This window comes from Piliocolobus tephrosceles, chromosome 5 (genome assembly GCF_002776525.5).
Source record: "Piliocolobus tephrosceles isolate RC106 chromosome 5, ASM277652v3, whole genome shotgun sequence".
Lineage (NCBI taxonomy): Eukaryota > Metazoa > Chordata > Mammalia > Primates > Cercopithecidae > Piliocolobus > Piliocolobus tephrosceles.
In genome coordinates this window covers 155,101,052-155,127,618 of record NC_045438.1, presented here as the reverse complement: position 1 = coordinate 155,127,618, position 26,567 = coordinate 155,101,052, and the positions used below count along the sequence as shown (strand labels likewise).

The following is a 26,567-nucleotide window of genomic DNA, read 5'->3' as shown; positions in this document are numbered from 1 at the left end:
GCTTGTAAATTTAAGTTTCTTATAGAGCTGGATATTAGACCTTTGTTGGACATATAGTTTGCAAATATTTTCTCCCATTCAGTAGGTTGTCTGTTTACTCTGTTGACAGTTTCTTTTGCTGTACAGAAGCTCTTTGGTTTAATTAGGTGCCATTTGTCAATTTTTGTTTTCATTGCAATTGCCTTTGGCATCTTCATGAAATCTTTGCCAGGTCTTGTGTTCAGAATGGTATTTCCTAGGTTATCTTCCAGGGTTTCTATAGTTTTAGGTTTTAAGTCTTTTAATCTATCTCGAGTTGATTTTTGTATATGGTATAAGGAGGAGGTCTAGTTTCAATTTCCTGCATATAGCTAGCCAGTTATTCCAGCTCTTTCGTGCATTTCTTCACCCACTTCACAACTGTATCATTAGGATCTGAGAGTGTAATAGAACATTTTAGAACTTAAATGGACATTTACTGTCACTGCGTCTAGCCTTAATTTTACAGGTAAACAGCTGATAGACGCTACACTACTAGCCAAGTTCACATAGTAATTTCTGACAAACTAGGATTGAAAATAAAGTCCTCTGACCCAGCCAGTGCTTAAAATTAATATCTCTCAAAAAAGGGAGAAATATATCACGTTTTACTGGAAGAAACAGGCCAGTTGTTTGTTAGCAACCATAACAAATCATATACCTTAGTTGATTTTCTCAAAAGAAAAATAAATAAATAATGTAGAGGTTTTGAGTGAAATCTTTTAAAAAAACATATTCAGTAAAAGGAATCCTTGAATTCTCCCATAGATACGTTCTTTCACAGCCAGCACTGTCTTCCTTGATCCCACTTAGCCAAAAGACCACTGAAATTAAATGTGTCAATGAAAGATGTTTCCCTATATGGATGGCTGATGGTTCATTACAGCCAAGCAAAGTCTCATTAATCGTTTTGAAAACTAGGCAGGTACTCTGGAAAATTCTTTTGCCAGTACCTTAATTTAGAGTTGGCCTCTTCTTGTGATTCTGTCTCTCAAATGATAAGTGAAACTCTAATCATCTATACTTATTAAGAATTATCTGTTCTTTGTTTCAGTGACGAAGTTGGCATTTCCAGTCTGTAATTTCCATTGTATACAGTGCTCCTTCTCCCTCACCCACCACATGTGGCTTCAGGCTTGAGGGGATATGATTTTTCTGTAGCCCCTATACAGAGCTTGCACATGGACCTGAATATTGAAAGAGCAGAATGGGATTACAACTGAGAAATTTGCAGTACAGTTGTTCTTCACGTGTCCCCATGTATCTTTGCTTACTGGCAAAACACCTCGAATCTCATGCAAAATGCTAATAGAAGTGATTCATTTTATTTATCTTCATTATGTTCATTTCACTCCTCCTGGGATGCCAAGATTTTTATAATGGCCTCAAAAATTGCATACATGCCTAACTAAATAGTAATTTTGAAGCAGAATATAAACAGGGAAAAATATCCAAAGATGCAACCCTGGAAAATCGCTTTTCCTCTCATTCTAAAAGCAATTCCTTTGAAATATAACTGAATACACTTCTATTTTAGGAAGTGTGATCATGAAAATTTGATCTTCTGTGCCCTTCGACTCATTAAAACAGTAGTTATTCAAAATGGGCAGCCTCTTTAGTTCCTCTGAAAAGAAATAGGTAGACAGATAAACAGTGGGTGCAGACAGGTCATCGGTGTATTGAAAAGAGGTTCGCCTCTCCTGTAAATCCAACCCTCCTTTTGACTGTTAGGATTTTCCTTGTTTTGCTCATTTTCACATTGTAACTTATTAAGTTTCCTCTTTTGCGTGTGTGTGTGTGTGTATGTGATGGAGTTTCATTTTTGTCCCCCAGGCTGCAGTGCAATGACTCCATCTCAGCTGACTGCAACCTCCGCCTCCTGGGTTAAAACGATTCTCCTGCCTCAGCCTCCTGAGTAGCTGATATTACAGGTGCCCGCCACCATGCCTGGCTAATTTTTGTATTTTTAATAGACACAGGGTTTTACCACATTGGCCAGGCTGGGGGAACTCCTGACCTCTCAGGTGATCCGCCTGCCTTAGCCTCCCAAAGTGCTGGGATTATAGGTGTGAGCCACCGTGCCCAGCCCAAGTTCCCTCTTAAAAGATGCCAAGACAGGTAATTGCATCTTCCTGTGCATTAACATGACATTGTGGAAGCTAGGCATGCACCTATAGCCCCAGCTGCTCGGGAGGCTGAGGCTAGAGAATCACTTGAGGTCAGGACTTCAAGGTTGTAGTCTGTGATGATCACACCTGTGAATAGCCACTGCACTCCAGCCTGGGCAACATAGTGAGACCCTGCCTCTTTAAAAAAATAACCAAATTTTTAAATGACATTATAAAGGAGCTACCGTCTACAAATTTGGTTCAACCAATGAATCTACCACGTGCCCATTCTACCCAAAGAAGCCTGGTTAATGTGGCATTTCAGGTGAAGCCCCCAGCACATCCTCCTTCAGTTACTCAGCACTGCCTTTGTATTCATGGAACTGTGAGCGAGCAGCTTCTCCCTGAAGCCTGCCATATCAGTCCAGCACATCCTTGAAGCGTCTCTGCAGAGCAGCCTTGGCCCTCACTCTGTGGTGGTTCTCTGTCAAGTTTCCCAATCTCTTCACAGTTCTTAATGAACAGAGCCATCTGCGGCCACAGCCTGTGAAATCTGATTCTCTTCACACAGTCAGCAAACAGAGCCACTGGGATATGCTCAGGCAGCTCCCAGGAGGAAACCATAAATGCATATAGCTTTGTCTAGGCAAAAATAAAATGAGCTCATTCATTCAAAACAAAACAATGAAAAACATTGTATCATGTCAGCTGCAGGCTACCTAAGAAATTAGTTAAAATGTATCATAAATGTAGATCACATATTAAGTGATCTCTGTGCACTAATTTGTTTATAATATAGCATCGAGGTATTTGTAAAATTCTATGGCACGTGTTTTGAACATGAAAACTCGTCATTTCTATAAAATCTTTCAAACTGCCTGTTTGGCAAATAAACTTGATTTCGGGGGAAATTCCGGTCTCTTGTGTGTGATCACGGTTATCCTCATGTTGAGGTGATCGCAAAGCCCCAAACTGAGGGACCCTCTTAGAGGAGATCAATCATCATTGTAAGGCCAATTAGTAGACAGGGCAATAACTCATATTGGGAGAAGCATGCCTTTAGCTGCCATAAATGGAGGAACTCACAGTTGCAGCCACATCCCAGCAGCTCTGATCAGACTGCAGAGCTACCAAAAATCTAATCCGCATGTGTGGGGTAAAGCACGAGCAAGGGACAGAAGACTGGACGCCACAGCAGAGAGGAAGTTGGCATAAAAAGCACTCTGCAAACATCAAAATCGTGTGCCAACTAAGCAAAGCCAATGCATAAGCTATAATGTCTTCTAGATATTTTATTCACGATGATGAGGGTGATGAAGAACAAGAGGAGGAGAAGTTAGGCCTTCCGTCCTCCCTTGCCAGCCACAGTTCCAAACTGTACCATTTTTAAAGGTTTGATTAACCGTTCGTGGCCTATCAGCATTATTCTTTGTAGCCTTTTGGCCATGCTCATGCAGGGGTCCCCAGCCCCCAGGCGGTGGACTGGTATGTCTGTGGCCTGTTAGGAAACAGGCCCCACAGCAGGAGATGAGTGGCGGGAGCGAGCATTACTGCCTGAGCCCCACCTTCTCTCAGATCAGTGGTGGCATTAGATTCTCATAGGAGCGCAAACCCCGTTGTGAAATGCGCATGCGAGGGATCTAGGTTGCACGTTCCTTATGAGACTCTAACTAACACCTGATGATCTGAGGTGGAATCACCCTACCCCTGAAACCACCTTCCCCCCACACCCCCATCCATAGAAAAACTGTCTTCCATGAAAGCAGTCCCTGGTGCCAAAAAGGTTGGGGACAGCTGGTCTAGTGTGTTAAAGGCCCCAGCAGATTACATCTTTCTGGTCAGGGTTATAAACTACACTAAAATGTATGGTGACTAGGCCGGGCGCGGTGGCTCACACCTGTAATCCTAGCACTTTGGGAGGCCAAGGCGGGTGGATCACCTGAGGTCAGGAGTTCAAGAACAGCCTGGCTAACATGGTGAAACCCCATCTCTACTAAAATTACAAAAATTAGACAGGTGTGTTGGCAGGTGCCTGTAATCCCAGCTACTCAGGAGGCTGAGGCAGGAGAATCGCTTGAACCTGGGAGGCGGAGGTTGCAGTGGGCCAATATTACACCACTGCACTCCAGCCTAGGCAACAGAGCAAAACTCCATCTCAAAAAAAACAAACAAACAAAAAAAAAGTATGGTGAGTAAAGAATCACTCATTTCATTTTTCACTGGGGAACCAAAATAATTTCCATCTTGTAAGTTATAACCGTTTGTGTGGTTCTGCTCCATGGATGCTTCAAGAAAGTAGTTTTCAGACATTGGTGACACTCCATGGTAGGGGCCCACCAGCTGTGGCCCACAGACTAAACTCACTCCACTGCCTATCTTTGTCAGTAAAGCTTTATTGGAACACAGTCACATTCATTCACTTACCTACTCTCTGTGGCTGCTTACACACTATAATGGCAGCGTTGAGTAGCTGCAACAGAAACTGTATGGCCCACAAAGCCCAAAGTATTTATATCTGTCCCTTTGAAGAAGAAAGAAATGAGACATTTAAGGACCTAGAGTGAGGACATTAGAGAATGTGGCCTTGCTCTCACAGTGTTGATCCTAGATCTATTTAGAATGCATGTGCCTAAAATATCTCCAGTAGAGAAACTGAATTCATCCTCACACACATAAGGATTTTCTTTGTGCTCATTACTCTAATCATCAAAATGATCCCATTTACCTTTACTTCTTAGTCCAGATCCGCCTGTATGTAGCATACAGATTATGCTGGGAATATGGTCCAGTTTTTCAAACTTGATTTATTACCTGAGCAGTTAGAAAAGCTACTTCAAGGACAACCAAGTATCATTGAAAGCAGCTCAGCTCAGCTGTCGGCCAGCTAAGAAGGGGCTGGCTGTGCAGACAGACTGAGAGAAGGAATCTGTGTAAGCAGAAAATGTGTGTTGTCCTTAAGAAAGGAAGGCCACAGCCACGCCAGGCAGGCTTAGCTTGGAAACAAATATCAGCAGGCGTGAGAAGTATGTTCCTGTTTTTGCAGCTGAAGCTAGATTCCAAGTCCTGCAGGAAAAGGTGAGGGCTGGAAGACGGGTCGCCAACGAATAAGAGCCAGATACTAGAACATGACTCCTTGGGCGCAAGACAGGCCTAGCCTCAAGACAGGTGGTACACAAATGGAGTGTCACACAGATAGGAAGAGATGTGGCAAGAGCCCTGGCAAATTGCAAAACTGTAGAATATGCTTGGAATGTGTGTAACATTGTGAAGAGAGGCTGACAAATCCTCTACACAACACTTATTGCATGAAGAAAACATACCCATTTTTACACACACACACACACACAATCGATCTTCTGATCAGTGAAAGGAGCTACTGACAATGGTCCCTGTGTGTGGTCCATGTGCCTCTCCCATGAGTGGCAGCCATCTGAGAAGGGCGGCTTTCAGGACCCTGAGTGGCCGTGTGTCCCTGTCTGCTGTGTGTAGGATTCTGCCTGCCAGGCACACCCAGCCTCCCAGTGACCTCTTGTTAGAGACACATGAGGTGGGGTGCTGGCCATAGGCGGGCACTCTCCTGGAAGCAGGCAATGGCTCCTCTGACTGAGGGGAATGTTACACAATCAGTCGTCCCCTCGGGATGAAGGTGGGTGTTTATTTTCACTGCAGGAGTTGGTTTGGCTGGTGCTCCCTGAGAGGGACATTACAATCGCGGGTGCAGGGCTGCAAGGAGGATCTGTCCAGGTTCTCCCTGGCCTCCAGCTGTGGCATTTCAGCATCAAGAAACTGCCTGCCCATGTGCTGGGGGTACTGGCCTTGTATAGGGGAGGGTGGGGATGTATGCACAGTGCATGTGTGTGTTGAATATATTTGATGTGACCAGAATGTGAGAAAATAAAACAAAAAACCATAAGGAAGGGAAAAGAACATGGGCTAATGTGTACTAGGCTAAGATCTAATGGCAGATACGAGCTCTAAATTCAGCCTCTCTTTAAGTCTCCTATTTGAAAGCAGCTATCTCCACTCTCAAGGGCTCTCTCAAGCCATTGAGTAGATTAGCTAAAGAATTAGTGGAACATCATTTAAATTTATATATATTATAAGGGGATTGGGAGGCTGAGGCAGGAGGATTGCTTGAGGCCAGGAGTTCAAGACCAGCCTAAGCAACATAGCAAGACCCCCCATCTCTACAAAAATTAAAAAATTAGCTGGGCAGGGTGGCACACACCTATAGTCCCAGCTACTGGGGAGGCTGAAGTGGGAGGATCACTTGAGCTCAGCAGTTTGAGGCTGCAGTGAGCTGTGATTGAACCACTGTACTCCAGCCTGGACAACACAGCAAGATCCTGCCTCTTAAAAAAAAAAAAGAAAAAAGAAAAAAAAGGCCAGGTGCAGTGACTTATGTCCATAATCCCAGCACTTTGTGAGGCTGAGGTGGGCAGATCACCTGAGCCCAGGAGTTTTAGACCAGCCTAAGCAACATAGCAAAACCCTGCCTTTATAAAAAACTAGAAAAAAAATTAGCCAGGTGCCTGGGAGACAGAGGTTGCAGTGAACCAAGATCGCACCACTGCACTCCAGCCTGAGCAACAGAGCAAGATCCTGTCTCAAAAAAAAAGAAGAAGAAGAAGAAGAAGAAGAAGAAGAAGAAGAAGAAGAAGAAGAAGAAGAAGAAGAAGAAGAAGAAGAAGAAGAAGAGGAGAAAAGAAAAGAAAAAGAAAAGGATAAAGTCTATTTGAAACTTCCATTTTACTCTCCATTTTCCATTCTTTTTCTTCTTTCCCTTTCCTGTATAAGTAGATCCTCTCCTGGATAAATAACTCATTCCATTATTTGCGTCATTAAAATTCCATCTATCCTGATCTCATTATAATTAACCAATTTTCAAAGAATGGAAAAATACAAATCTAGACTGGTTAGACATTTCTAAAATCTGCCATGCTGCTGTTAAAAAAAAAAAAAAGTTTCGGGGGAGAGGAGAGGGGTCTCTGTTGTTGCGTCACATCTGCAGAAAAATGTATTTTGTGAAAGAGTACTGGGCTGCAGGAAAACACTTAGAGATTAATGAGAGTATCTATATTCATACCATTCCTTTGGGCTATGAGGCTATTGGCTTAAAAATGAAGCTTTATGTTTAAATTTATGGGCCATGGGTCAGGAAAGAGTAGGGAAAACGAGACTTTTATTAAAGGAGAAGTATAGAAAACTTAACAGAATAATGCAGCCAAAACCCCTCTCCACTTGAGCATCTGAGACTCCTTGGGATTTTTGTGTTTTCATTTCCAGGTTTCTAAATAGCATGAGATCTCATCTGAACTTGAGTTGTGGTTGTTTCCAGAAATAGAAGTTCAGAAGAGACTTTAGGAAACAGTTGGAAGGAAAATAGCTGTGGCCCCATTGAATGAGGAAGGAAAGGATCGGGATTCCTGCCACCCGTCTCCTGGCTTCTTCCCCACCCTCTATCCTCAGCTCTCTCCTTGGGAAGTGTGATGACCCCAAGATGAGAGATTGGCCCTTTGTGGGTGACATTTAAAAAACATGAGCTGCACATGTTCTGTAACTCCTAGGAGGAATCCACGTTTTGCAGGCAGAGAAAGACATGGAAGGAGGCACCTTGTTGCCTATTTTTAACGCTTCATCCCTTGCCTATCTTTGAAAAATGATTGGTGGGCGCATGTGTTGTTTATTGAGGCCCAACTAAGCACAGGCATTGGAGAAATCTAGAACCATGGTACTTTGTGAATAAATGAATGAATGATGACATGTTCCTGTTGTCTGGGCTGTGCATATCAACCTAACCACAATACTGCCCATGACAGTCCCTCTCAACAGCAAACCCCAGAACTTCCTCTCTTTATCTGATCACTCTTTGTCCTTGCCCCAGAGTGCTGTAAGCATCAGAAGCACACTGCTTAGAGAAGTAAGGACAATAAGTACAGTGATACCTAGAGTAAGCCTTCAGTTAAGGAAAGGAAATCTGGATGCCCACCACCATCTGAATCTCAGCAAAAGACCTGCTGTAGACTCAGCAGAGCCTAAACATGTCCACAGCGGTGGGCACATTTGGTGGGTGTATCCTGGGTCCACCAGCAGTCTCCTTTCCTGCAGGAGGTCAGCTGCATGGACGTGGACATCTGTGCCTCCACACTGGGCAGTGGCAGTGATTAGGCATTGTCAGGAGACCTCACGGAAGGGCTAAGACAGTAAAGGAGGAAAATGCCCAATGCCATTTGATAATGGCAGGACTTGATTTGGGGCACACATTGAAAACCAACTGGGGTGGCTGGGTGCAGTGGCTCATGCCTGTAATCCCAGCACTTTGGAAGGCCAAGGCAGGCAGATGGCCTGAGGTCAGAAGTTCAAGACCAGCCTGGCTAACATGGTGAAACCCTGTCTCTAGTAAAAATACAAAAATTAGCCAGGCATGGTGGCGCATGCCTGTAGTCCCAGATACTCGGGAGGCTAAGGCAGGAGAATTACTTGAACCTGGGAGGTGGAGGTTGCAGTGAGTTAAGATTGCAACACTGCATTCCAGCCTGGGCAATAGAGCAAGACTCCATTACAAAAATAAAATACATAAAATAAAATAAATTTGAAAAAAAAAAACAACTGGGATATCCCAGAATTGATTGAGATGCTTTGCAAACATTACAGGTTATGTATTTTTGTGACATGGAAAATTGTTATTTGTAAGTCATCTGAATATTTTTTGGCTTAGTCCTCTTAGTTGGAATATAGGGCCCAGTGTAATTCTCTACCCTTAAAGAGAAATGGTGCAAAGATCATCTAATCTGATTGCCATTATCTGTCACTGTTGATTGCCAGGATTGATGTGGTTATATGACTATCAAAGCAAATGTCTCCTTCCTCTTTGGATATCCTTTGTGTCTCAAATCTGAATACCTTCATCAAAAAGGAAGATGTTCTCTATCATGATCTTCCCATCAGTCAAGGTTCCAGCAGGAAACAGATGGTTCCTAATTATGATAACCTGAGGAGGGCTTATTTACAACAGAACTAATTATAAAGGTGTGGGCAGGCTTCAGAATCCTTCTCAACACAGAGCTCCAGGCTGTCTTAACCAACCAACCAGAGTTGACAAATGAACTGTACCTGTTTTTCAGTGTGACTCCTGTAGATTACTGTTAGTTGCATCTTCCTTAAGAGCCAAGAAAGCAATAGATTACTTACCTATTTTTATATAAAGACATTATAGATAGGCAGGAAATTCTCATATGCAACAAGTTAAGAGAGGACATAAATTCTGAACTGAGAAAGACCCACCTCTTAGCTGCCCAAGGCAGGAAGCCAACACATCTCTGTATTAGTCCATTCTTGCACTGCTATAAAGACATGCCTGAGACTGGGTAATTTATAAAGAAAAGAGGTTTAATTGGCTTCTGATTCTGCAGGCTGTACAGGAAGCATAGCAGTTTCTGCTTCTGGGGAGGCCTCAGGAAGTTTCCAATCATGGCAGAAAACAGAGTGGGTGCAAGGTGTCATACATGCCAGGAACAGGAGCAAGAGGCAGTGAGGGGGAGATGCCACACACTTTTAAACAACCAGATCTCATGAGAACTCATTCACTATCAGGAGAACAGCACCAAGGGGATGGTGCTAACCCATTCATAAGAAACTGCCCCCATCATTCAGTCACCTCCCACCAGGTCCCACCTCCAACACTGGGTATTACAATTGAACATGAGATTTGGGTAGGGACACAGATCCAAACAATATCATTTTGCCCCTGGTATCTCCCAAATCTCATGTCCTTCTTACATTGCAAAATAAAATCATTCCTTCCCACCAATCCCCAGTCTTCACTCATTCCAACATTAACTCAAAAGTCTCATCTGAGACAAGGCTAGTCGCTTCTGCCTATGACCTGTAAAATCAAAAACAAGTTAGTTATTTCCCAGATACAATGGGGGTATAGGCATTGGGTAAATACTTCCATTCCAAAAGGGAGACATCAGCCAAAAGAAAGGGGCTACAGGCCCCATGTAAGTCCTAAACTCAGCAGGGCAGTCATTAAATCTTAATGCTCCAAAATCTCTTTTGACTCCATGTCCCACATCCCAACCATACTGGTGTGGATGGTGGGCTCCCAAAGCCTTGGCCAATGCTGCCTCTGTGGCTTTTCAGGGTTTAGCCTCCACAGCTGCCCTCATGGACTGATGTTGAGTGCCTGCAGCTTTTCTAGGCACAGGGTGCAAGCTGCCAATGGATCTTCTGGGGCCTAGAGGACAGTGACCCTCTTCTCACAGCTCCACTAGGCAGTGCCCCAGTGGGGACTCTGTGTGGGGGCTCCAACCCCACATTTTCCCTCTGCACTCCCTAGTAGAGGTTCTCCATGAGGGCTCTGCCCCTGCAGCAGGCTTTTGCCTGGACACCCAGGCTTTTCCATACATCCTCTAAAGTCTAGGCCTCAACTCTTATACTCTGCACAGCCACAGGCTTACCACCACATGGAGGCCACCAAGGCATACAGTTTGCACCCTCTGAAGCAGCACCCTGAGCTGTACCTGGGCCCCTTTGAGCCATGGCTAGAGCTAGAGTGACTGAGATGCGGGGAGCAGTGTCCCAAGGCTGCACAGGGCAGCGGGGCCCTAGGCCTGGACCACGAAACCATTCTTCCTTCCTAGGCCTCTGGGCCTGTGATGGGAGGAGCTACTGTGAAGGTCTCTGATATGCTTTCCAGGTCTTTTCCCCATTGTCTTGGCTATTAGCACTTGGCTCCTTTTTACTGATGCAAATTTCTGCAGCCTACTTGAATTCCTCCCCTGAAAACGGGCTTTTCTTTTCTACCACATGACCAGGCTGCAAAGTTTCCACTTTTACCCTGTTTCCCCTTTAAATATAAGTTCCAGTTTTAGGTCATTTTTTTGCTCATGCAGGTGAGCATAAATTGTTAGAAACAGCCAGGCTACATTTCGAATTTGGCTGCTTAGAAATTTCTTCTGCCAGATACTCTAAATCATCACTCTCAACTTCAAAGTTCCACAGATCCCTAGGCCAGGGGCACAGTGCAGCCAAGTTTTTACTAAAGCATAACAAAAGTGACCTTTGCCCCAGTTCCCAATAAGTTCCTCATTTCCATTTGAGATTTCATCATCCTGGCCTTCATTGTCCATATCACTGTGAGCATTTTGGTCACAGCCATGCAACCAGTCTCTAGGAAGTTCCAAATATTCCCTCATCTTCCTCTCTTCTTCTGAGTCCTACACACTCTTCTAATCTCTGTCCATTACCCAGTTCCAGAGTCACTTCCACATATCCAGGTATCTTTATAGCAATACCCCACTCCTCAATTTCAAATTTCTGTATTAGTCGGTTCTTGAACTGCTACAGAGAAATACCTGAGACTGGGTAGTTTTTAAGGAAAAGAGATTGAATTGGCTCCTGGTTCTGAAGGCTGTACAGGAAGCATAGCAGCTTCTGCTTCTGGGGAGTCCTCAGGAAGCTGCCAATCATGGCAGAAAACAAAGGGGTAGTGAGGCATCTTACATGGCAGGAGCAGGAGCAAGAGAGAGAGGAGGCGGCGCCACACACTTTTCAACAACCAGATCTCATGAGAACCCATTCACTATCAGGAAAACAGCCCCAAGGGAATGGTCCTAAACCATTCATAAGAAAACACCCCCATGATCCAGTCACCTCCCACTAGGCTGCACCTCCAACACTGGGTATTACAATTGAACATGAGATTTGCGTGGGGACACAGATCCAAACCATAGCAATCCCTAACTTCATAGAGCTTTATTACACATCGTAATCATTTTTCTAATTCCCACCCATCCAGCACCTTATCCGGAAAACGCTCAACAGATATATCTTAAATCATATTGAATTGAGTAAAATTGAAGTAACATGAATACTACATAAATGTTAAACCCATTGGTCTAAATTATAGCTCTTGACTCCTGTGGGATCTTCTTATATCCACAGGAAAGAACACACATCTCACTTTTTCCCCTGTAGATGGAGGCTGACACTTTGCGCATGCTGTTTCTTTCCTTATTGCTCAGTGACCTCCGTCTTCTCAGTAGAGTGATATGCAGGCTGTCTCCAAATCTTCACATCTCTCCAACCTTACACCTGCTTACATGTCCACCCACCTATTGAAGCAGCCTCCTTCAACATTTTATGATAGCATCTAGAGCTGTTGTTCTCAAACCTTAGCATGCACATGCATCTCCTGGAGAGAGCTTGTAAAAACAGCACAGATGGCCGTGCCCCACTCTCAGACCTTCTGATTCGATAGCTCTGGAGCCCAGTGGTTTGCAGGTTAAAGAGCACCCAGGTGTGCTGATGCTGGGGCCCACGCTGTGAGAAGCACTGACTTGGGATTGTTCACAATCCTCACTGCAGGTTTGAATTACCTGGGAAGCTTAAAAAAAAAGAAATACAACAGGCTGGGCGCAGTGGTTCATGCCTGTGATCCTAGCACTTTGGGAGGCCAAGGCGGATGGATCACCTGAGGTCAGGAGTTCGAGAACAGCCTGGCCAACACAGCAAAACCCTGTCTCTACTAAAAATACAAAAATTAGCGGGCATGGTGGTGCATGCCTATAATTCCAGCTTCTAGCGGGGCTGAGGCAGGAGGATTGCTTGAATCTGGGAGGCGGAGGTTGTAGTGAGCCGAGATCGTGCCACTGCACTCCAGCATGGGCGACAGAGAGACACCGTCCAAAAAAAAAAAAAAAAGAGAGAGAGAGAAAACAGTGCTTAAGTTCTACTTTCATGCAGTCTGATTTAATTGATTAAGAATGTGGCCCAGGTTTAAGGTAACACAGGTTATTCTAAGGTGCTATGGGATTGAGAACCACTGACACAGAGACCATGGGAAACAGCAGAGATCAGGAAAAGAGACAAAAGGCCGTAGGAAGAGGACCAGCGATGGGCTCGAAGTTATAAGTTCAGTGTGGTTTTTGTTCGCACTAGTCTAGTGAAGTGTGATGAGTAGCAGTGGTGTCCCTGCACCAGTTTTGCCTCAATCTCAGTCTTTTCCCTTGATCAGATCATGTTAAGCTTGTCGAACACTCTGACAGAGGGTTATTTAAAAAATACTTTGTGCTCCTAGAAAGGTCAATTTTTTGCCAAAGGTACCTAGTAGAGCTCTTTATTGGAAAGGAGCAGGGAAAAGTAAAGGCCAAATTTTAGTTTTTAAGGTGTGAGGAGAAGCTAATAGCAAAAGATAAAACATGGTATGTATTTGATGGCAGAGCTTTTTAAACCATCTGTGCATGGCCATTCTTGCTGATGTTGTTTTTATATATAGCTCTCACTGAAGGTCTAGCCCAATTTCTGGCATATAATACATGCAAAGATGGTTGGATGAGTTAAGCTAAAGGTGACCAAATCTCCTCAGTCGCTTCAAAGTGGTGGAGCATTGGACATTTGTCTTTTATTCTGTATTTCTTAGCTTTTTGGCATCACATTGTTTTGGCACTCATTCTGATTGACTCTTCTTGTAAAAATAGCATTGTTGAAATGACTATCTTAATTTCTGTTATAATTAACTATCTTAATTTCTGTTATAACAACTCAGATACTCTTTCAAAGTGGAATCATCCTGACATGGGGTTTATGTCCAATAATCCTAGTAATACTGAAAGTGTTCACTGTGCAGGCTCTCAACTGCCTTACTGTCTTGTTTTGTAATGGATTTGATGCCTAGCAATACACACAGTCCCATCGTTACTCCAAAAGTGATTTTCACTCAACATGACCAGCAATATTACAATGCTTTTTTGGGTTATTATCTCACAGTGTCATATCTTAGCCACAGGCCATTGCACTGGGGCCACAGCCTCCAGAGAATAAGGCCAAAAATATTCTTTCAAGCGTAACCTGTTTACCTATTTCAGGTAAGGGATTTTTTTCAAGTTACCAAAAATAGTATTTCATGCTTTGTACTTATTTTTAAAAGGGACTTTCACATCTAATTCTCCTTTGATCTTCCTGACGGTCCTACACAGCAGGCGGGTTAGATGTCATTATGACCATTTGTCATTAGTGAAATTGGGTGTGGAGGGGTAAGGGGCTGACTTGCTCTCAAGGGACCTTCTGTTGAGTGGAGCAGGCAGGCCAGGATGCGGGCCTCAGGGCCCCAGTCCATCTTCCCCGCTCTGTGCTCTCTCCGTTAGCCAGGCTAACTGTTCCTAGCTCGAGGGCAATGACAGAGAGAAATTTGAAAATCATTGGCAGAAGTGCCTGGGAAGAGCTGCGCGTGTGGATCAATAGTATTAAGAGTTGTTCTGCTCAGTTTGCAGAGAGAAAAGGGCACAGTACTGAGGAATAAAAGCAAAACTGCTGTTCAGCCCTCCCAGCAGCCCCTCTTCTGTGGCAGGAATGCCTTCCCATAAGCCCCGCATTCTCATTCATCCCATGGGCACGACTCCAGGCGTGAGAGATTATTAATTTGTTTAACATAAAATATCAAATGAGCCCCTATTATGTGCCAGCCGCTGTACTAAGTACTAAGAACACAGAGATAAATAAGATGTAATTTGTGATTTTGGAGCATTCATAGTTCAACTGAGAAGATCTTCATGTACGCAGGTATCATCAATGTAATGGATAAGGCCATCGTCAAAATGGGGAACTCCATAGACAGAACTACTACCTCTGCCTGATAGAATCAGAGGAGGCATCTCAGCTTCCTTAAACAGTGAATGTGCTACTGGGCTGTCCTACTGTGCATAAGGGAGTGAAGGTAAATGAGGCATTGTGGCCAGGGTGTGGTGTGGAGTGAATTCAAGCATTATTCTTAGTGCAATGTCAGGCGGTGGAAGGCTGTTAGCAGAGGAGTAAAACAACCAAGCTATGTCCTCCCCGCCTCCCAACTTCTCCTCTGCCCTTTCTTAGCACTAAAATACTAGGAAGTTTGACCAGGACTGGCAGTTAAAGCATTCTCTTTGTTCCATCACACAAAGATGAAAAAGCTGAGGCTTAGAGAGGAATGCCATCTCATTCAAGATCTCACACTTGTTAAACAGCAGGCTGACCCAAGCTGGTGACGGGCATGCGTCATACTGCCCAAAGCCACTCTGAAGGATAGGGCACCCCTGGGCTTTTTATCACACTTGAGATCTGCTAAGTAGCCGGAACTGGGAAATACGAAGAGGAAAATAGGAGACTATTAGTCAAAGGTATCATATAATATAGAAAGGTTTAGTAAAATAAGGGCTCTAAAAGGCCACTGGATTAGACAATTAAATCATCGATGACCCTATCAAGAACTGATTCAGTAGAGCAGGGCTTCTCAACCTAAGCACCGTGGATGCTTTGGACTGAATGATCTTTGCGGTGGGGGTGTCCCATGCATTGGAGAATGTTTAGCAGCACTGTGGCCTCTATCTAGTGGATGCCAACAGCACCCTCTCAATCGCAACAACCAAAAATAACTTCAGACATTACCAAATGGATCCTTGGAGGTAAAATCGCCCCTGCTGAGGACCAGCACAGTAGAGCTGTGTGAACAGAAGCCAGACTGGAGGGTTACTGAGGCCTCAAACCTGGACCACCCTTTTGAGAGGTCTGGCAGCCAAGAGCAGACAAGTGAGAAGGGTGAGCTGGAGGAGGAGGCTGGCGTAAGAGGACAGCTTTGTTCATTTGCTGTTGTTTTAATGAGTTTTATTTCTAATGGAGAATACATTTGTTTGCCTTAAGAAAAGAAGCAAGAAAGAGGTAAAGGTTAAAGGTAAGGGAAAGTCACGGAGTAGCATCCATGTAATTATTTCACAAACATTAAGCATCTCCAGTTACCAGACTCTGCGCCAAGCTCTGCAGACGTCATGGTGAACAAGTGAGAGGTTCCTTGTTCAAAAAATATTGAAAAGTTTGAAATGGCAACAGAGCATTAAACCCCAAGCACGAAGCCCTTCTGTGCAGGGGTGGAGTGGGAGGGTGTTCTGTGCACCTGCTCAGATCCTATGCACAGGAAGCCATCCCTGGTTGTGAGTGAGACGAGGTGACTGTGGCCTCACGGAGTGTAAGCCTCATTGTCTGGTGAACAGGACAGGCAATAAATGGAAGTATAACAAGCACGGGGGTATGGAACATGCAGGAATATTGTTGCACACTGTAGCACACCTAAACCAAGAGATTAGCAGACAGAGGAAGTGATACTGAAGCTTTAAGCTGTAACATTCGGGATGATTGTCGGTTAGCCAGACAGAGAGGAAGGAAAAGAATGGTAAGGCTATGAGGAAGGGCATGCAAATCTGGAAGGAACCAAGAAGAGATGGTTCTGGGTAAAGGACAGGATGGGCAGATTCTTAACAGGTAGCCAGATCATGAAGAATCTTTCAGGACATTGAGTGTTTTGCCTGTGTCCTGGGAGCACTGTAAAGGCATGCTTACTTTCCAAGCACAGAGTGGTATGATCAGATCAGTCCCTCAGAATGATCATTCTGTATGGGCTGGAGGAAGACCAGAGTGGGACAGGCTGGCAGCAACTAGGAGAGATGCTGATGGGCTGCTTTCCCAAGGTGGTGGTGGATGGAATCAGAGATGGTTTGGATACAGGACTCTTGGTAGTTGATTGGCCATTAAGAGTGAAGTTCAGAGAGGATGATTCCCAGTTTCATGGCCTGGACATCTCATTGGGACTCCATGCAAGACTACTTGAAGAGGAAGACGTATGGCGGAAGAAGATGAATTAATTCATTTGGGACCCTTTAAGTCTGATGGCCCATAGGAGTACAAGACAGCAGTTAGAAAGGTGGCCAGGAACTCAAAAACATGACTGGAGGTTTAGATTTTAGAATCATCAGCATATTGATGCTTTGGAAGTCATGAGTATTGATGAGATCATCCAAGGAGCATGTGTGGCATCTGAACTGGTGGGATCTGGGTTAAATAGCTACTAAATGAGCATCTATTATGCTCTCTATGCTCTCTTAGGAGCTGGGGATGTAGTAATAACCAAGGCTGGACAGAAATGCCCCGATCCTCATGGAACTCACAGGTTCTCAGGAGGAAGTTTCCAAAGGATATAGAGGGGATAGAATTCAGCGCTTCTCCCTTTCCCCTGATCCCACCAAGTCCATCTACGCTTGTTCAGCCTTCCATCTAGGATACCTGTTAGAAAACCCCATCTCCTCCTACTTTTAGAGAGAGGACCTTATTTTCTGTCATTCTCCATGAGGACTTTTGCATTTCCTCTTTCCATCTGTCTGAAAATGCAGTTACCTTCCTCTGGTGCTGAGTTGCAGAAAACCCAAGTTAATTCTGTTTTTCCTTTGTCCTGAAATGCAGATACAGTTTCAGAGATCCAGACTTTAAAATCAAGGCCCTCAAAACAATAAGCAGTTGTAAATGCTAATGAAAGCTGTGACCTTGGTGTTCTGGAACTGGCAGAAAGCCCATTAGCTCTGTGCAGCAGAACTAATCTCTGTTGGCCTCAACAAGTCAGACCAACAAAACCTACAAGGGTTTTGTCACTTCTCTAGGGAGATGCTGTAATAAGCAAAGACAATGCTACCTGCCCTGCATACATGTAAAGCATTTTGCCACTACATTCTCTACCAGTCTTCTTTTTCCAAGGTCAAAACTGAAGTGTCCTTTATTTTGGGCTTTTATTGGTTTTTTTTCTTTTTTTCAGTCTTTCTATGCAAAAAAGAAAACTTCAATTTATTTGATTATTTCTTATGGTCAGCAGTAGAGACAGCATTGTTCAGACTGAAAAAAAAGGCAAGATCCATTCTTAAATTTTTAAAGAAAATAGAAGGCTCACATATGGCAATTGATGGCACGTGGCATTTAAACAGGACCCCAGAGATTTTTCAGTTCACTGTAAACGGAGAATCATTTAGCCATAGTCCATGGTAAAGAAAAAACCATTTGAGGCATGGAAACCATTTTGCCGCTCAGACATATTTTATAAACCAGGGTCACATATATAGTAGTAGCAAAGCTACTTAAGATCACTTGAAAGTACATTAAACATTTAATTTTGGATGATTCATTTTCTATAAAAATTTATCTCCAAAAATCATTGCCTTTGACACCTAGCAAAGTGATCATGTTTAGATATATAGTCAGGAATTGTTTTTAATTTAATGTTAGTTTTAATCAGATACAACTAGTGAAATCTACTGGCAAGATAGGAACAAAGGAGATACAGTAAATTCAGAAGGCGTCTTGACTTTGATTCTTGGAGTTATCAGCTCCTTGGGATGATTCATACAGGTGACCACGTCATTGTGCTCTGCTGCTCAGTTTTCTGTGTTAACCAATACTTAATAGATGCACCAGGTACATCGATCATAAAATGAGCCAAGCAGATGGCTGCTTTGCTTGGTGAAGTTGGCAAGATGCCCTGGGTGTCCCCTGAAAACTTTGATGACTAGAATTCCAAAGCTGGAGCTTTATGCCTTGGGTTTGTAAATTTGTCTCTGTTCAAAGACAAATCTCCCAATGAAAGGTAAAATTTTAAACTAAAATAAGTCATCTTCAGTGTAGCTCAATTTGAATGAATAAGCAAAAAGCTATCAACTGGGAACTCCTCTGTAATTCCAATACTGAACACTGCAAATCTACACGCAACCCACTCTGTCCTGCTTCCCCGCTGTCCCAGTAAAGAGCTGTTCCTCTTCTACTCAAAAATAATGCCACCCATCCCTTGGATCCCAAGCCCTCCTAGCTTCTCAGGACTCATGCACTATCAATTGGGCCTCTTCCTTTTTATATATTCAGCTTCTCCCTCCACCCCCACCATCTAATCTGGATTCTTTCCATTAAACATGCCCCACTTTCTTCCATTAAAAAATAAAATTCGGGCCAAGTGCGGTGGCTCATGCCTATAATCCCAGCACTTTGGGAGGCTGAGGTTGGGTGGATCACCTGAGGTCAGGAGTTTGAGACCAGCCTGGCCAACATGGTGAAACCCCCATTTCTACTAAAAATACAAAAATTAGCTGGTGTGGTGGCACGTCCCTGTAATCCCAGCTACTCGGGAGGTTGAGGCAGGAGAATCACTTGAACCTGGGAGGTGGAGGTTACAGTGAGCCGAGATGGTGCCACTGCACTCCAGCCTGGGCCACAGAGTGAACCCTCGTCTGAGAAAAAAATACAATACAATTTGGCCAGGTATGGTGCTTATAGCAGTAATCCCAGCACTTTGGGAGGCCAAGGCAGGAGGACAGCTTGAACCCAGGAGTTTGAGACTGGCCTGGGCAACACAGAAAGACCCCATCTCTACCAAAAATTAAAAATTAGCTAGGCATGGTGATGCATGCCTATAGTCCCAGCTGCTCAGGAGGCTGAGGTGGGAGGATCACTTGAGCCCGGGAGGTTGAGGCTCCAGTGAACCAAGGTGGTGCCACTGCGCTCCAGCTTGGGTGACCATGTGAGGCCCCATCTCTGAAAAAAATAAACAATAAAATAAATAAAATAAAATTCCACCACAGCCTCCTTCACTTCTACTTCTCTCACCCCCTTCAAAGCCAGGCTTCATGGCCGAGTCCTTCACCTTCGGTGCATCCATTTTCCCACCCGTGTCCTCAGCCCTCTCCAATCTTGTTTCTCTTCCTGCCACCCCACTGAAGGGGCTCTAGTAACAGCCTCCATGGTGCTAAACCCAGTGGGCATTTTTTTTCAGGCCTCATCTAACCTTACAGCAGCTCTCAGCACTCTTTGTGGGCCCTACCTATTGTCTGACTGTTAACGAAAAGATTGACACACAGGTCAAAGCAAATAGCACTTATCTGGGAGACAAAGAATGGCAGTTGGGGTCCACCAGCTCAGGGCAGCCCTGAAGAGTGCCCCACAAAGCTGGCTGCAGGAGAGAATTTTTAAAATAGAGGATTGTCACAAAAAGTTATCTTCAGAAGTAGTTCATTGGCCAGGCAGAAATCCTAAATCACAAAGCCATTGTGATTGGTTAGTTAATGAGGGTAGTCTCAGCTGAGGTGTTGAAGGCCAGCAGATGCTGACTTCAGTTGTTTCACCGAGTCTACTGGAACATCCCCTGGTTTGACCTTCAGCAGGTGTGAGTGTGATCCTCTTCGACTTCATTTCAGAAAGCCTTAGCATTAGTTACTATATTTTCTTTCCCATTACGTTGCTTCCATGATATGACATTTTAGTCCTTACGCTCTCTCCAAGAACTGCCCCTCCCCAGAATCCATGGCAGGTTCATCCTCCTTAGTCCATGCATTAAATACTGGAATTCTGCAAGGTTCCATCCTAAGCCCTCTCCTCTTCCCATTCTCTACTCTGTCCATACTCATGGCTTCAAATATTGTCTATATTGCAGACTAGTCTCAGATTTCTATCACTGGCCTAGTCCTCTCCTCTCCACTGAGCTAAACGTATCCTGCTGCCTACATGACAGCTTCATTCACATGTCTCAGGAGCATTCTGATATAACAGATCCAAACTCAAATTCATTATTTTCTTCTACTCTTCCTTCACAAACGCCCTGGTTCTCTTGCAGTGCCCCTGCCTCACTGAACAGCATTCCCATCCATCTAGTTGCAACAGTTAGAAAACCTAAGGAGATATCCTGTACACCTGCTTCCTCCTGTCCATTCATGTATGCTGTGGCTACATGACTTCCTAAGAGCTTGCACATCACTGCCACGGCCTCACCCAAGCCTCCACCATCTCTTACCAGGTGTGCCAAGCCTCCCGAAGCCTCTCCTCAGGTTGCCTCTTGCTTCCTCCAATCTCTTCTCTGTATAACAACCAGCATGATCTTTTTCCACTGTAAGTCTGATCATTTCATTACTCCTCCCCTCCCACACCCTTTTCAGCGGTTTCACATTGCTCCTAGAAAAAGAAGATCGAAGTCCTGGAAGCAGCTGTATTAGGCTGTTCCCACACTGCTATGAAGAAATACCTGAGACTGGGTAGTTTATAAAGAAAAGAGGTTTAATTGGCTCACAGTTCTGCAGGCTGTACAGGAAGCATGATGCTGGCATCTGCTTCTGGTGAGGCCTCAGGAAGCTTCCAATCATGGTGGAAAACAAAGGGAAAGCAAGGTGTCTTACACTGGAGGAGCAGAAGCAAGGGGGAAGGGTCTACACACTTTTAAATAACCGGATCTCGTGAGAATGCACTCACTCTCACCAGAACAGCACCAAGGGGTTGGTGCTAAACCGTTCATGAAAAACTACCCCCCATGATCCAATCACCTCCCACCAGGCTCCACCTCTAACACTGGGGATTACAATTCAACATGTGATTTGGGCGGGGACAGAGATCCAAATCACACCCACAGCATCTGGCCCCTGCCCTCCTTCCCACCAACCTTCTCTCCTTCCTCTCTGCCCAGAGAGAGCGTCCTTCTTCCATCCCTGAGCTCTGGGCACAGTGTCGCTTCCTCCTGGAAGCCTTTCCTGACCTCCTGATTTGGTCAGATCCAGAGATCCCTGCACCAAGTACCTCACCATGGAAGCCCTTACTCCAGCTACATTTTACACTCATTTCTGTGACTGTTTGATGAATGGCTACACCCCATCCTCTTCCAATCTTCTCTGTTCCAGAAGGTCAGGGACTGGTTTTGCTCATCACTGTACCCTGGTACCTAATATAGAACCTGACACAGCACTGGCACCAATAAGTGACTTGCTAAATGAATGAATGGGTTTACATTTGAATGTAGCTAAGTCTCTGGCACCCATTTCTAAAACAAGTCTTGACAGGAATGAGATAGAGCAAGAGTGATGACATAATTCTAGGAACTCGAGAGGGGAGGACTCCAGGGAGTAGAGTCAAGGCAGAACCACAGACACTTTATCTCCTTGACAGTTTTGCCTTGTGCCCAGCCAGCCCCACTTCCGTGTGGCTGCTGAATGGTTTTTGTCTGACTCAGCTTTTGATGGCCAACTGAGATTGCTGCAAGAATGAACAGTGCCTTCCACATGGGCAGTGAAAGTCTAAGTCATGCCCAACTTGCTTATTGTTTTGAGGATATTTTATTACATGCCAGTCCTTGGAAACTGTTGATCCAGTTTTACCTTGCACATTGTAATCACCGATGTGCACCTCCGGGCTGTCAGCACCTTAAGAATGTGCCTGGCCTCCAGGTGGCCCCTGTTTCATGTTGGGTAGATTGGCGGATGAAAGACTTAGGAAAACAAAAATTGGAATTCTTATCATTTGATGATCTCATCCAGCGTCTCAAACTCAGAGGCCCTCGGGGGTCCAGGAATGATCTGAAAAAAAAAAAAAAGCAGGACAGACGTGAGCATGCTCACCGGTACTATCTAAGTGAGGCCTGGGGAGTGGGCTAATTAGATCACACACACTCTGTCTAAAGGCATTCAGGCTCAAAAAAAAGTGAAACCAGCTGGGCTCAGTGGCTTATGCCTGTAATTCCAGCACTTTGGGAGGCCGAGGTGGGTGGATCACCTGAGGTCAGGAGTTTGAGACCAGCCTGGCCAACATGGCAAAACCCCATGTCTACTAAAAATACAAAAATTAGCTGGGCATGGTGGCACGCACCTGTAATCCCAGCTACTCAGGAGGCTGAGGCAGAAGAATCGCTTGAACCCAAGAGGTGGAGGTTGCAGTGAGCTGAGATTGCACCATTGCACTCCAGCGTGGGCAACAGGGCAAGACTCCGCCTCAAAAAAACATAAAAAAGTGTAACCTCTGAGCATGCCAAAGAGAACTGATAGAGTCAAATCCAGTGCACCAGACATCAGTTTGCAACCTCTGACTTAAAGTACCGTGGTTATGGCAGACAAAATATTGACCACCCTTCCACAAGATGTCCACATCCTCATCCCCAAATCTATGAATATGTAACCTTCCAGGGCAAAGGAGACTTTGCAACTGGAATTCAGTTAAAAATCTTGAGATAAAGATTAAATGAATTAACACATGTACAGTGCTTGGAAGCACACTCTTACATTATAGGCATTAAATCAGCCTTCGCTTAGTACATTAGTATTTATTATTTGCAGAGAAAAGAACATAGGCCTAGCAGGATCTGATACCTTGTCCGACGTAAATAGGTTCAGAGCAGAGCCAGGACTAGAACCCAAACCTTCTAGCTCCTGAGCTACTTAGTGCTTTGTCATTACAATGCCACCATATCATTTTCTTCCCAAATCTCATTTTCAAGGTCAAACTAACTATAGCACAGGCCCTTCTGGCGTGCTCAGCTGCATTTTATAGCGATGATTAGTCTTGATGTTCTCAGTCGCTTTCCAGAGAAATAAAACATAAACAGAGGACCTCATTTGAAATTATGGGTATTTGACTATAAAGCAGCCTAGTTAATAACAGAATTTTCTCGGATCAGAGTCTAGTCACTCAGTTTTACCCCCTCCAAATATGACCACCCATTAAAAAAAAAAGGGCCACCACAGAGCCAGTTGTCATGTTCAGTGATGAGATCAATGGGATGGCACCGTCAAAGCTGATGAGGAAACAACGTAGTCTGCAGACACTTTGCATAAGACTCTGAAACACTGGCCTGACCTCCAAGATGTAGGCGCCACCTGCATTTACAAGGCTTTCTCAAAACATACTGCCCCCAAAACTTAGCTCGACTTAAAGCCTGGGTATTACCAAACCATTCCATAAAAGTGGCAGCCCATCCCTTATAAAAGCAGCAAGTATTTTTAGGGAAAATAAACTGGCAGGTGAGAAAGAGCTGTTAAGATCTTTCAACGTGGAGTCGGTAAGCTGCATTCCAGACCTCTGACACCGGCTCACTCAGTTGTATAATCACCACTTTCCTCCTGCAGCGTGAGAATGCTATTTTAGAAAGGACTCAAAAGATACCGCGTCCAAATTTAGACCCTCTAATATTGTGAATTTCCAAATACACAGCTGGCCCTTGTCAATGGGGATGAAAAATGTCTTAATGGGATTGCAAAGAAAAAAAACAAACGTTGGGTGCAGCGGCTCACGCCTGTAATCCCAACACTTTGGAAGGCTGAAACAGGTGGATCACCTGAGGTCAGGAGTTCAAGACCAGCCTGGCCAACATGGTGAAACCCTGTCTGTACTAAAAATACAAAAAATTAGCATGGGGCATGGTGGCGCGCACCTGTAATCCCAGCTACTCAGGAGGCTGAGGCAGGAGAATCGCTTGAACCCGGGAGGCAGAGGTTGCAGTGAGCTGAGATCACACCACTGCACTCCAGCCTGGGCAACAAAAGCTAAACTCCGTCTCAAAAAAAGAAAAAGCCAACTTTTTTCACTCTACTCTCACACTTAGCACACTTGCGTGACCCCACACACTTCTGTGTGACACAGTTCCCCATACACCAAGCAATTCTCCAGCAGACACGAACTGGGCATCCTGTAATTCCATTTGATTCTGACCCTTTCTACTGGGATAGCGTCAGATCACACAGGTTAAGGACTCAGTCCCACAGAACTGCCCCCCACTTCAGATGCCAATACCAAGTCGCAGGTTGTCACCGATACTTACGACCCACTAGCTGTAAATCGGGGTTCTCACAACTCCCTCTTTGTGTTCAAATAATTTGCTAAGATGACTCACAGAACTCAGGGAAACACTTACTTTAGCAGTTTCTTACAGAGGTTACAGATGAACAGCCAGATGAAAAGATGGAGGGGGCAAGGTACTGCGGGACAGAGGCAGAGCTTCTGTGCACTGTCCAGGTGCCACCCTCCCAGCAGTGGCCCCCAGCCCTGTGGTCAGCCACCAGGAAGCTCATCTAATCTTGTGGTTCAAGAATTTCCATAGAACTTCACCTCTAGCCCCCCACCCTCCTGCTTCCCAGCTGAAAGCTCCACGCCTCTAACCATGTGGTATTTCTGGTAGCCAGCCCCATCCTAGTCACCTAATTGGCACAAACTCTGGTGTGATCCAAAGGGACTCATTCCAAGTAACAAAATACACTCCTGACACTCGGGAAATTCCAAGGGTTTTAGGTGCTCTGTGATAGGAACTGGGTCAAAAACAAATGTTTTATATTATGCCATGGGGATATTTTGAAAAGGAATAATAAATATGAAAATGTTCTTATACTCTTAAAAACACGTTGGAATGCAATTTCCAACAGTTTCAGGGTACTGTAGGTTTTACAGGCAGGTATATGGCCAAAAATCCTTTCTCTGACATTCTATTAGGCCATTCTTGCATTACTATAAAGGAATACTTCAGACTGGGTAATTTATAAAGAAAAGAAGTTTAATTGGCTCATGGTTCTGCAGGCTATCCAAGCAGCATGGCCCTGGCATTTGCTTGACTTCTAGGGAAGCCTCAGGAAGCTTCCAATCATGGAGGAAGGTGAAGGAGAGGAAGGCATAGCACATGGCAAAAGCAGGAGCAAGAGAGAGAGTGGGCAGGGAGTTGCCACACGCTTTTTTTTTTTTTGAGACAGAGTCTCACTTTGTCGACCAGGCTGGAGTGCAGTGGCACGATGTCGACTCACTGCAACCTCCACCTCCCAGGTTCCAGCGCTTCTCCTGCCTCAGCCTCCCAGGTAGCTGGGATTACAGGCATGTGCCACCATGCCTGGCTAATTTTTGTGTTTTTAGTAGAGACAGGGTTTCGCCACAAAGTTTTAAATGACCAGCTATTGCAAGAACTCACTGTCAAGAAGACAGAACCAAGCCATGAGGGCTCCCCATCCAAGCACCTTACACCAGGCCTCACCCCGAGCAATGGGGATTACCATTCAACATGGGACAAATATCCAAACTATATGAGACAATGAAGCCCATTCCCTATATAGGATGTGTAGTGGTGACACGGTAATGTCACAGAAGCAATTGATTCTGGTCCAATGCAATAAAGAAAAACACAAATGACAACAAGCTTTGAATTAAAAATATAGTCCTTTCTGGGAGATTGAGTCCAGGACTCCCTTGGATACCAAAATCCAAGGATGCTCAAGCCCCTTGTATGAAATGGCTTAATATTTGCAAAAAAACTACGCATATCCTCCCATATCTTTAAATCATCTCTAAATTACTTATATCTAATACAAGATAAATGCTATATCAGTAATTAGACTATTGTTTTTGTTTGTATTTTTTAAATATTTTCCATCTGCAGTTGGTAGAACCGAAGAATGTGGAATTCATGGATACAGAGGACCAACTGTAGTTATGTTTGGAGACTTCATTGATTTATATTTTCACTCTAGGATCTCTCTTCAGATTTTAAGATGTGAACATCTTGCCAACTATGGACACCAGTTTCTAATACCCAGGGAGGAACTGCAACTTCCGTAACTAGGAGAGCATCCTCTCTCTCCCTTAGATCCCAGTAGAGGAGTCTGAGAAGCCTAAAATTTCCTCTGCAATGATTCAATCTCTCACACAGCTCATCCCCGTGGGTGAAGCGGAATGCTGGATAATTGCAGCGTTGTTAAATAATTACCAAAACTTCAAAGGTACAGATGTCTCTGTTCCTGCTCAGGCTCCTGAGTCCGTGTCAGTCATTCCTGGGACCTAATGCAGGCATTCCCCCCTCGGATGCCATGCCCGTTCCCTGGC

The 26,567-nt window shown here is 44.5% G+C and overlaps 1 protein-coding gene across 8 annotated transcripts in view; it reads left to right on the top strand.

The window, feature by feature from the left end:
* The window catches only part of PHACTR1 (phosphatase and actin regulator 1), a 571,629-nt gene that overhangs the window by 529,776 nt on the left and 15,286 nt on the right, over nt 1-26,567 (top strand). Inside the window, exon 12 of one of the 8 annotated variants that reach the window (XM_023185358.2) lies at nt 7,465-8,400. The exons of the other annotated variants lie outside the window; for them this stretch is intronic. Within the exon in view, the coding sequence (XP_023041126.1) occupies nt 7,465-7,531 (67 nt within the window). The 3' untranslated portion in view covers nt 7,532-8,400. Of the gene's footprint in view, nt 1-7,464; nt 8,401-26,567 lie in introns of those variants that run through there. 8 annotated transcript variants of the gene reach the window in all.